We start from the raw sequence: 12984 nt of genomic DNA on the forward strand, positions 1-12984 counted from the left end.
GGTTTACCTAAAAGGGTTTATATGCTGCCATGAAGGTGCTTGGCCTGATAGGAGCTGATGGAAGAAAAGTATTCGCGGATGGCGCTGGAGGATGCAGCGTGAAAGCTCCTGGTTAGAGTTAGAAATGGGGGTTCGAAGAGATGAGGAACAGCAGACAGGAGGGGCCAAATGTAGTACAGCTCAGATGTGCAGATGGAAGGCGGGAGCGCAAGAATTCTGGAGGAGGGGCTGTGCTGGGTGAGGAAAGTGGACGATGGAAGCATGTGACTAAGAGAACCCAGGCAGAGGAAAAGAAGAGCCAGTGAAGGATAGAAAATAGAACTAGAACAGAATTTGCAGAGTTGGAAAAATGAAGAAGGGGCACAGCACGTGGTCGCTGAAGAGAGAGAGGGCAAGGAACAAAGAGGAGAGCAGCATCTAGTCCTGCAGAAAGGATGGGATAGCGAGTCATGACGGCAACAGCGCAAAAATATGAGCCCTAGGCAGGATTGTCAAGGGTCAATAGGAATGACAATGGGGACTTGCGGAACAGTGCGGAGCAGGGGATGGCCCGGGGAATCACACTGTCAGACCAGACGATTAAAGGCAGGTCTGACGCTGATCTTGGAGACTCCTTAGCTCGAGAATGGCGGATAGAGACAGGCCTGGTAACTACGAGGCTATGATCGGGAAGAACAGAAGGGTGTGCTGTTCTGGTCGGGTGCTAAGATAATCTGGATGTGGCACCTGATGCTGAAAGGATCGCTAGCGGAGCGGGAAAGAATAACTGCGTTGATTGTCCCTTGCATGTGGGAACGAATGATAAGCGGCTTAGATAGCACGGCTGGACTGTAGCCAATTGGAGGACTTATGCCCAGATTGGGAACAGACCGCTCAATGAAATCGAGGCTCCAGGTCGTAGTCTTCAGCGTGGGTATTGCTGCCGGGTTCCTAGAGCAAGGGCGACCGAAAGGGACTGAGCAAGATTATTTGACAATTAAACAGATGGGCTCAGGCAGTGGTGGCTACTATAGGAGGGCTTTGGGGATGTAAGCGGACATTGGGAAGCAAATTTATTCTCTAGGATCATGTACATGCCGCAGCTTCCACATCCAGTCATCCTCATTGTGTCTTTCACTGCTCCTTCTGTATCAGTCATGGCCTTCTCACTTTGTGCCTGGCAATCCAGGCCACATGCCACAACATGGACCTCCTAGGCACTGGGTCCTGGCGCCCCACTGTCCTCTCTCTTCTCTGGCTTGTTGGTTCCTCTGCCTTGGTCTCCCCTGCAACCTCCCCCTGGAAACTCCCACTGAAACTCCCCTGTTAGCAGCTCTGTTTGCTGGCTCCTGTGCCGCTGCAGCTGTCTGTGCTGCTGCCTGAGTGCCTGGCTACTTATAAGGAAACTAAAGCCTTTAAAAGCATGGAAATGAACAGTGGAAAATAATTTGTAATTTTTTGTTTTGTTGGGGCAAATCAGATATGAATATACAAAGCAATGAAATAATGTTGGTTTTAGCAGCAGCCCTTTGAGGGGAAAAAAAATTTTGAGCAGTGTTCGAAGTCTTCATAATGTAGAGTAAAACTTCAGCACGTCTATACTATGGCATTAATTGAGTTATGTACTTAAATCCACCCCATATAAGTGGGATATTATACCACTTAACTTTGCCAACATTTATTCTTTTTTTCTTTCTTAGACAAGGTAAAGAAAATTAATGCAATTATTAATGTTTTTTCAGTGACAATGCTAAACAGTTCCTCACCCTACTTTTTTTTATGTTGTAATCATAATTTTACAAAAATAGCTTTTCATAAATATAGTTCTCAGTTGTTTGTGTTAATGTGTTTGAAGTCTATAGAAACATGGTAGAATTTCATTGGTCTATGACTTCATTCTTAACTTGTCTAGCTTGCTTTTTAAAGTATGCAATAACATGGCACCAAGATACTTAAGTTCATTCTTGAATGGAGTCTTCTGTACGTGCTTTAGTGTTCGCAAACAATTGATCAGTGCAAAATTTTTTGCATCTTCAAGACAATGCTGCCTTGCCACATCTCTGTTCTGTTTTAAAGAATGTATTATGGAGTTTGATCAGCTTTCTTTATATTATAATGCAAAACATGGTATTTTGGTCTTTTTCACTAATTAAATTGGCATGTGAATATAGTTATGTGAGCAGCATATTTCTATAATGTGTAACTTTCTGCTGCATTTGTGGTTCGTCTTGCCAGGGCTCTCTAGTCAAAGAAACCTTTGTCTCACAGTTTGCTCCCTGGTAACCTAAATTACTATTTTGTTCTATTTTAATCAGCCTTCACAACTAAGATGTTCATATTTGCTAGGCTCCAGATTGTGAAGATGGGTATTGTGAATTTGTCATTATGGAGTTTTTCTGTCACTTCTGCTATGCAGACAATAAAAATGGCATCATTTTGCAAAGGTTACTTGGTGGTGGTTGATGAGAAGTATATACTTGATCATAAGCTGGTTCATTTATAAGCCGATCCCCACCCCCCCAGATGGATAAGTAAAATGGAAAAATTTTATAACTTGTTCATAAGCCAACTCTATAATTCAGGGCTCAGCAAACTTTGGCTTCCGGGCCATCAGGATAAGCCGCTGGGGGGCCGAGATGGTTTATTTACCTCGAGCGTCTGGAGGCAAGGAGGTAAACCTAAGTAAACAAAGTGTCCCAGCGCACCAGCTGCTTATCCTGATGGGCTGGGACAGCAACTGGTGGAGAAATTTTGAGTAGGGGAGAAGCTCGGAGTGAAGAGACCACCCCCACATGACCCCACCCCTAGCCCAGGACTGTCCTCCACACTCTCCCCATCTCATCCCTTCCCACCTTATCTGGGGAGGGCCGGGGAGGATGTCTCTGACCTGCCTGGAGCTGCTCCGCAGGCTGGGCAGCGCGGTTGCAGCCTTCTCCGGCGGGCCAGACCAGGTGGTGCAGCCGCGGTATGTTCCAGTGGGCTAGGCCAGGGGGCGAGCAGCACGGCTGTAGCCTTTCAGCCCCGGAGCTGCAGCTGCTTCGGAAGCTGGAGGGAGAGCAGCGTGACCAGAAGTGGAGAGATCTGGCCACGCCTCTTCCCTTCTGTCTCTGCTGCCTGTACTGCCTCACCTTGCTTCCTCTGTTGGGAAGGGCTGTGTCCCACTTCTCCCTCGCTATACCTGTTAATAAGCCAACCCCCTTCTCTGGTGCTTCCCTTTTTTTTTACTAAAAATATTCGGCTTATGACCGAGTATATAAAATAATTTGCTTACAGGAGAGGGGAAAAGAATATCCTATTCAAATCCATGGAAAAACTCCCATTGATGTTTAATAGAATCAGGATTTGGCCCAAGAAGACAATTTTTTGCTTCATCGATATTTTACATTATGGAGGCGTGCTAGTCCCACTATACTTGAGGATGCAGTATGATCTAATTATATCTAATATCTTGTGCTCCTGGAGTCTTAAAATTCTGCCTGTCCAAAAGAGTGAACTCTAATAGCACTGAGTTCCCTTAAAAAAATATTTCCTGCAGGACAGTTGGAATTTTAGGGCTTTGAAACTTTGTAAGTAGAAAGTGTTAGATACTGTTCTTAAAGAAAAGATTGCTGTATAGTTGAAAAATGTTAATAGCATTACAAAACATTTGCTTAAATTTATAGTCAAACAAAACAAGCAAATGTTTGGAGGTGGCCATAAACAGAGCTCACAAAAAGCTTTAGAACTGGATTATCTCTCCTTATATTGATTCTTTTGTCTTCATTCATATATGAATAACCAGTATGCTTAAAATGAATACATTTTCAGTATTATAATAAAGTGTTTTTTTCCCTTTTTTGACTGACAATATTCAGCACACCATTTAGAGATGTTCCCTCTGGCATTATTTAGTTCTAATTTTAGAAACATAATTCTGTACAATTGTGAAAAGGGAAAAAAATATTTCCATCTTGAATGATTTCTAGAAGAAGACTGGAATTTTTCTTAACTTTGAATAACTTAAATTGTCTGCACTTTTGGGATATAGATGGATGATTCCAGTATATCACCCAAACCATTTCAAAACAGATTTATTTTTCTGGAGGAAAGATCTATTGTTTAGTCAGTCTGTAATGAAATAATGGCCGTGTATCTCATAAAGACAAGAAATAAAGTTATATTTATTTCTTGTATGCAATCAAGATATGTTGTGGCTTATAACCCACAGGCAAATGGTGGGTTGCTTCAGATTGTTGTTTCTCATAAACAGTTTAGCTGCAATAGCATGTTTAGTCTATATTACAAAAAATAGGAATGGTGAAACAATAACTAACTTTACACTCTTCAGTGGTTTTCTAGTCTTTCGATTAATATACAGTGTGAGTTTAGCAAATCCACTTAAGAGTCCTAGTGTATCACTTTCAGAATTGGTTGTTTCTCATTATTGTTCCCATTGCCCTGATGCAGGGAAGCATTTAAACACATATGTAAAGCCCATTCAAGTCAAGATGGGATTTAAGCACGTGCCTCAGCGCTTTCCTCAGTGGGGATGAAGTTAAGCATGTACTTAAAATGCTTCTCTGTATTGGGATCTATTTGAATGGCTTTCTGAATATATGAGCCATGAGTATTTTTCTACTTTGAATGGAATCAGAGATTTTACAGTGGAGAGAGGATTCAGACAGGAGATCTCTCCAATACTTAAATCTAATTATAATACTTAACAGAAGAGAAGCAGAGATATCTGAATTGCCCGGTCATCCCTTTAGGTGATCCTTCCAGAGCAGGGTCGAGAGACACTGACAAGATAGTGTGGGGATATTGTCACTACTACTGTGACATTGTGCCTATTTTGTGGCTAAATAGAGAACTTCTGTCTCCAGCACACTCAATCTGACACTTTCACTATCATTACATTTATATGAGGTTATAAAAAAAGTCTACTACAAATTACTCATTACTGCAGGTGTGTCAAACTCATTTTGTGATGAAGGCTGAATTATATTTTTAATTAGTCTTCAAAATAAGAGGTCTCTGTTTACTGTGAACCTCCCATATTCAGGGTAAAGTATAGCCAAGTTCAAGGATAGAGTATAGCCCTTGTGTAATGACTTTATGTTGTAGTTAGTAAGTTTAAACTGTTGCATTTGTCATCACTCAATGGAAAATATTGTGTGAATCACCATTAGGACCACCACTGTTTCTGCCCTCACAGTTCTTCTCTCTTAGCCTTTCTCTGCTTGTCTCCCCCAGATTCTCTGCTGCTTGGAGCAGAGAATGCAGCCCTCACAGTAATTTTAGTAATTTTAGATTGCACTTATATTTGGTCCTGCCAGCCACAGTAACTGAAACAGTGCTCCAGTGAGTTGGCTGCAAAGAGAAAACAACTAGAATGGTGTGATTCTAGTCAGTTTCCTTTTCAGCCAACTATGTGCGTAAAGAACTTCTGCACTTGCTGAAACTATAAACACAGAATATAGTTAGTTTGCCTTTGAATCTAGCTCTTTGTACATAGAGCCAGCCAAAAAGGGAAACTGTCAGTGATCTTAGGATCCTCCGAGTCAGTTTCCCTTAGTAGATGGCATGCTGAAGTGTTGTGTCTGTAGCTACAAATGAAGCCTAATTGCAAGGCAATCCTAAATTGATTTGAGAGCCAAGTGAATACATCCATTGTGACATGAGTTCAGGAACCATGGATAACTTCATCTGAAAAATAGTTACCTATTCGTGATTCTTTTCTGATAGAAATGACAAATGTGTTCTTTACTTCTAGATTATTTTTGCTTGCGCATGCAAGTTGCACAATGCATATTAAATCTCTCTTGAATGGGTGCCATGCATGCTCTGATTTCATGATCAGAGTAGGAATGGCAAGAGAAGTAACAGAAAATAATCCATCACTTTTCAGTCTGAAAAACTAATTGGTTTGCTCCTCAGGTTTATATTTTAAAATAACAAATTTCTCAGATTATTTTAGAAGTTACTTTAAAATATAATGTTTATATATAAAGCATTACTGTAGCTACTTCAACAGCCTTGGGAAGTCCCCCCAAAACTAAATATTATCCTAATTTTTTGCATCCATCCCCTCAGCAACAGTAAGTGATTGTGATTCTCTACCACAATCAAGCACTGCCCCTTGCTATGCATTATCCAGTAAGCCTGAGTCAGATGATATGGGCCATCTGAAGGTGTTTATTGAAGGTTTATTGAAAGTTTATTGAAAGTATTGTTAGACATACGTATAGATATTTATATTGGATATAACTATGATTGTAGGAACAGTGCACTCAGCTAACAAACTCTTTGGGAGAAAGAATGGGATGAATTCTGAGAGACTTCCCTATGCCCCTGAAATACCTGAAATATAGATACGTATATGTATACAATTTACCGTTATCAGATTTACTTTTCTGTTACAGGAAGTTGTTAAGGCAGAAATAATGGAAGAACGGAAGCGAAGTGAAAAGGCTGTGGAAGAAGCTGTGAAAAGAACAAGAGAGGAATTGATGGAATATATCAAAGAACAGAAGAGGGTAAGTGTCACTCTTGTATAATAATAGCTGAAGGTTTAAATTCATGTGGCTAGAATTATATTAAGTTTATTACACATGAAAATCAGTCTTAAATTGTAATGTTATCAGTTAAATTTTTATACCTTTGATTTTGCACATATACTTTGGATAATTTGTCTGGTATAGTACTATATCCAATTATTCACATCTGCAAAATTTCAGTTCTATCAGAAGCCAAGGAGAAATACAGAAATGAATATCTTGGTTAAAATATGTAGTATTTCTTACAAAAATTGTAAAGTTTGGACAAAAATGCAGACAATCATATCCCACTACTCACAGTTGAGTTCGATTCATTAGTGAGTTCAGTAGGTGTAACATATTCCATTTTATCTCTATACATAAAATAATTGTTCTGCAGACTGTGTATGCAACACACTCTCTAACTGTTGAGTTACTTATTCACTTGTGTGCACACTAATAAATGTCAGATTTTATGTCCATTGTCAGACACCATTCTGAAAAGGTATTTTCATCTTGTTCAGAAAGTTGATGTACCTTTTCATCTTGTTCAGAAAGTTGATGTACCGAGGCTACAAACATTTACCTGCTCTTATTGAAGTCCGTGGGAGTTTGCCATTGATTTCAATAGAGCAAAATTAGGACCCAGCTGGACAGAAGGCCATTCTAGAATGGTATATACTCACTTGATTCACTTCTGGGGGAGGCAGATATTTGCACTACCACTCTCCTGCAGGGGTACCAGTTAGGAAAGACAGTTTTGAGTTACAGTGGTGGCTCAGAGGAACCATTCCAGCAGAAGCTACTCATTGGATCTCCAGAGACAATGTGTCCTCTGGCCGCACCCCTTCCCACTCAGCACAGTCCAGTTTTAGGGTTTTACTTGATATCTGCAAGCCATTTGGGGACCTAGCATAATCTGATGCTCCACCTGAATCAAATCCGGTAATTTTAGAGCTCTGAAAATATAAATATAACATTATGTTTGAACATAACTGGTAACAAAGTCATATTGTCTTGTGAAAGAAAGCATGTGTTTGGTCTCTTACTTCCCTGGCCAGCAGAGGCTGGGAGTACTGTGGGAATTCAGAGAATTTCATTTAAATTCTAAAGTATCACTTGCTGATCAGTCCAAAAGCAGTATTGGATGAGTTCTCTGTCATCCTCTTATGGCTGGAGGTTAGTTTTAGCAATATTGGGTTTGTTGACGGGGAAGGTGAGACCAATGCTGGGGAAAACATGTTTGAGCTCATCTGTATCTTGACTAAGTTGATCAATCACAAAATGCCAATTACAGAATAAATGATACCACATAAAATATCAGTCTCTGTTGAAATAATTCCCATCTCAGATAGATAAACTACCTGGACCACCAACCAAGCTATCTAGTGCAAAATCCTCACCATCAACAAACAGTTGATGGTTGTTTAGAAAATATGACCTTCCCAAAACAAAAGTAGTCAAAGATGTATCTAGCAGAAAAAATTGGAAATTAGCATAAAATAGTTGAATGTCTGGATCAAAAGTGAAAGTCTACTAAAGATCTCACATGTCTTCTACTGAGTTCTCATGATGTTTCCTTGTTCTACATGAAGAGACTCAAGGGCTCCATTTCCATCTCATTTGCAGGTGCATTTCCCCCCATCTCTTTCAAAAACAGTTATTTTGTCACAAGTACATTAGTTTATTTTAAAAGTATTGAGATAAGTATCTGGCCAAAAATTTGGCTACCAAAATAATCTTAATAGTTGCCTAGACACGAAGAGTACCATGGTTTTCATTGTTCATCCACAGATCTTCATTTTCATCTGGAAAATACACAAAGCAATAAAGAAAATCAGATGGTTCCTCCATCCAATCAAATCTTCAAGATAATGACTTGACTTGGCTGCTTAGAAAAGGATATTTAAAATAGTAACTTTCTCCAGTAGTCATAAGCACTATCTCAGCCAGCAGACTGGATTCCACAAATTCTGTTTACTACATCTGTGCAAAAGATTTGCTACAGTACTTTTGCAAGAAGTAAACACTATGTAATTCTCATCAGCCATCATAGTGTTGTGCTCTTTCCGTTCTAAAATCTTTTTTTTACGCTGAGATTTACAAGTAAATATTGTAAGAATCCATGTAGTAGTATCAGCAATTTTCCCACTTTACAAAAAACAGAATATTCATCAATTAACTACATCCCTTACAAAAGGCTCAAAAGATGTCCCAATAATAAACCATTGTCAGTTCAGTATTTATTGCTTGTGTTAACATTTACTGTGCACTCGCTATGATCAGTGAACATTCAAACTTAAAAACCTAGGCTGTTTTTTCAGGGTGTTAGCCATAACATCTGCAAAAGTCTGTGTGCTCCAAATATCATTTATTACTCTTCCTTTCTTCACATTTTTAAGATCTAAACTGCCTTCTGAACTTTATTTTCCATAAGTCATTTAAAAGTTTCATGTGAAAAGTATTATTACATTTTTATTTGGAAGCTAGTCACCACAAAATGGACATCATAAAAAGATATTTAGAATGAAGAAAAAGTTTTGGCAAACTATCACATCCCTTGAGTTTTTTTATCTGGCAAATCTAGAGCAGCTCATCTCCATTTCATCCCTTGGTATATGTATTTCCATTTGCATCAAAAAGAATGGATTTTTTCCCCAAAAAGATTAATTTATAGACATGGTTTCTTCACAGAGCTCTCTTCCCATTATTTTATTGTCTTACTACTATAAAGCTATCTCACCTCTTGTGAGACTTACACAAATCAGTATAACATTCATATTAAAATCTTGGGCCAAATTCTCCTTTATTTATGCATTGTTCATCCCCATTAAAGACAATGCGATTGCAAAGGCTATAAATCAGGGCATAATTGTTTTTCTGTCTTTTCTTGTCCTTTTCTTCTACATATTTTCCGTTTCTTTATCTTTGCTAGATCTTCCTAGGATCCCAGATGATTGAGATAAATAGAAAGTCTCTTATCTTTCCTTTCTCAGTGTACTACTCCTTTCTTCCATCAAAAAACATGTTTGTTCTTTCTTACATTTTTCAGTGCTTGAGAAAGTAGTCTGTTGTAGAACAGAACCAAAGAAAGTTAATTCATCCAATTATTGCAAAAAATCTAAAATCCATTTTGTTGAAACATATTTTCAACTTTAGGTTATCACTGATATTTAGTTATAAGTACTTTGAATGCAGTTATGAAGAACTGGTTCTTCTGTGCGTTTTAGGAATCATTCAGCCTGATATATTGTCAGTTTACATTAGTTGTGATGCAACTTGTAGCTAATCATGCTTATCAGTTTTGAAAGATGATGCATTAGTAATTGTATTACCATGTATATATTATGTACCATATAGAATGCAGTCACTTTTAAGTGCATAAATGGTATACATGTATAGTTCATAGATGGTAATGCACATTTTGTATATACAGTAACTCCCCACTTAACATCCTCTCGCTTAACATTGTTTTGATGTTACATCCCTGCTCCATTACAGAACATGCTCGTTTAAAGTTGTGCAATGCTTCTCTATAATGTAGTTTGGCCATCTGCTTCATCCACGGCTGGCAGCCTATCAGCTCCCCTACGCCCCCCACCAGTGCCTCTCACCTGCAGCAGACCCTGCGGATCAGTGCCTTCCCCTGCTCCCCCTGCCTCCTGCCTACAGTGATCAGCTGTCTTGCAATGTTCAGAAGGCTGGGGGGAGGACCAAGGATGCGGCACACAGCCTTCCCCCTCCCTCCCGTGCCTTCTGCCTGCGGCAATCAGCTGTTTTTTGGCGGTCAGGAGGCTTGGGGAGGGAGCAGGACATGCACCATGTCCTCACTTCTTCCCCCAGCCTCCTGATGCTGCAAGACAGCTGATAGTCGGAGGCAGGAGGAGCAGGGGAAAGGTGCTGATCCACAGGGTCTGCCACCGGGTGGGAGGCACTGGGGGGGACGTAGGGGAGCTGATAGTGGGGCTGCCAGCCTGTTTAATACCTGTATTGAATTGCCTGTTTAAAACTGTTTAAAATTTATACTGTACTTGTATTAAATTGCTTGTTTAAAAATGTTTAAAATGTATACAATGACTTTTGTCTAGCAAAAAAAAAGTTCCCTGGAACCTAACTCCCCCCTCATTTACATTAATTCTTATGGGGAAATTGGATTCACTTAACATCATTTCGCTTAAAGTTGAATTTTTCAAGAACATAACTACAATGTTAAGTGAGGAGTTACTGTAATTTCACATCATATTACATTTAGATGAAATGAGAAAGATGATATTTATTATATAAACTAAAAGTAGCTAGACAATAGTGTCTCTGAATCAAAGCAGAGTTTTAAGTATAAGACAAGAAAGTTCAAATGTATCTTATCCTTAAAATACTTGCAAGGAGACAATGAAAATTATATCTTTGACAGAATCAATCTTTCCTTCATTCCAGAATGAATTCCATTTCCATTCATTCCATAATGAATTTCAGTCTTGAATGTCAAAATCCTGAATATAAGTGGAGTTTTTTGTTTTACTTATTGATCAGTTGCCTCACATGCCCGTACAGAAAGGATACAGCTAAGGAGGGCTAGCTATTCCTGGTGCAAGATTTGTGAAGTCTGTCTGCATTGCCATTCAACTTGGAAAATGTGTATAACCCCAAACCATTTGGCAAAACTAGCTTTTGAGATGGCTACATCAGAGGCTGTGTGAACGGATCTCTGGTCAAGGCTGAAGCACCTGTCAGAATGAGAAATATACCTTATTAACTATACTAAATGGCAATAATTTTGGGAGGGATTCCTAGAAGGACCCTTAGAGAAAGCACAAGTTTTACTTCCATTTACTGGCTGAAGTTCAGGGAGATCATGTTGCCATTTTTCTTCGAATATCAGAGGCAGATCCGCTTCCACCCACTAATTGGTAGCATACAGTGTGTAAGAGTACACTTCCTTGCTGTTTATAAAAATGTTTAAAGTCCTTCGAAGCAGAGGACATGGGCAGAGCAGTATTTCCACTTGGTTAGCAATGATTAAGTGCTTCAGGAAAAGATCCATAAACAGAATCTTGTTCAGAAGCATCAGTTTATTTTGAAATTGTATAAAATACATTTCTTTCCTTACAATAAACCTTCTGTATAACCAATGTTCAAAGTAACTTATAACTCACTGCTGGACATACTGATTAAATGATTTTTTAATTTTTGTTTCAGTCTGATATCTGTTTTATCAACTTGTGTAGTTCATGATAAGCCACTAAAAAATCCAGCATTTACAGATATCCTCATACATGGATTCTTGAAAAACTTTGTGTCGGTTCACAAAGTGGTAGTAATAGCAGCTCAGAATTGTGTGTCAACTTGAGGTTTTAATGTTCCAAAATAATTTTTGCTGGTAAGTAAAACTGAGGAAGGCTTAATTTATTCTGCACTTAATTCTCAGCAAGAACTTGTCTAGAGATCTTGAAAATCCCAATATAATATTCATTACCCAAAAAAGGAAATGAAAGTAGGTATGACAGAAAAACCAGAACGAAAAGTATTTTTTTTTTGTGATTATCAAAATGTTACAACTTATTGAAAAGTCATAAATCTGGTTCTAATTTAGAATAATAAGAATCCTTTATATGTTAAATTTATATAGTAATATACAATATTAAGAACTGTTACAACTGTCCTCACTCACTTTCAACTTACTCTACATAATCACCCTTTTTAAAAAGAGACCTTTCTCTTTTTAAAATTGTATCATCTAGAATCTTTCCAAATGCCTCTGGAATCTGTATAAGACACCAATTTTAACTGCTTTAAAAATGAAAAAATAAAATCCTGAAAATAACTTCCTTTTCATATATATAGCCAGTGTAATATCACATATAACATGCTGAAATTAATAAAAGATACCACAAACTTTGAGGCTTTTAGAAAAAGGAGACAGGAAAGACCACATTCCCTGACATATCCCCGAGGGAGGAAGAGTTTTTGGTTTATAAAGAACTATGGCCTTGGATTAGAAAATAATGTTTTCCAATCCATCCCACAAATGAGACCATTACACATGAGCAGGCTATGAAGAAGGAAGGAAGCATCCAAGAAGCAGCAAATGCTCACATCCAAGGAATGATTTCTAAAACCAAGTGTAATAAGTTGTTGTTTGTTGTTTTTTTAAATAAATCTCAAGAATTATTCTTCTGCATTGGGACCCAGATTCTAAAGGACCCTAACTTTTGTACATTAAAAGACAATGGGCTAGTGTGCTGGAAAGTTGTCTATAAAATTTATTTTTGAAGAAACAATCAGAGTTAAAAAAGGAAGCCACTTGCTGCAGAAGTCCTCCTTCCTTGTGGTTGAGTTATAAAGTCTACAAAATTGTATACATGCCATTATCAACATAACCATATGTGCTTATTTTAATCGAAGTAGTAACTTTAAATTTAAACAATAATTACAGTTTTTCTTATTTGATGGCTCTAAGTTAGCATATCCTGATTATGAATAGGCCCCTTCC

General features: G+C 38.4%; 1 protein-coding gene across 3 annotated transcripts in view; it reads left to right on the top strand.

The window, feature by feature from the left end:
- The window catches only part of CCDC91 (coiled-coil domain containing 91), a 364298-nt gene that overhangs the window by 287033 nt on the left and 64281 nt on the right, over positions 1 to 12984 (top strand). For all 3 annotated transcript variants that reach the window (XM_032772230.2, XM_032772231.2, XM_075070673.1), the window contains exon 12: positions 6381 to 6494. In XM_032772230.2, the coding sequence (XP_032628121.1) occupies positions 6381 to 6494 (114 nt within the window). The remainder of the gene's footprint in view (positions 1 to 6380; positions 6495 to 12984) is intronic.

The sequence above is a fragment of the Chelonoidis abingdonii genome, chromosome 1 (genome assembly GCF_003597395.2).
Source record: "Chelonoidis abingdonii isolate Lonesome George chromosome 1, CheloAbing_2.0, whole genome shotgun sequence".
NCBI classification, from domain to species: domain Eukaryota; kingdom Metazoa; phylum Chordata; order Testudines; family Testudinidae; genus Chelonoidis; species Chelonoidis abingdonii.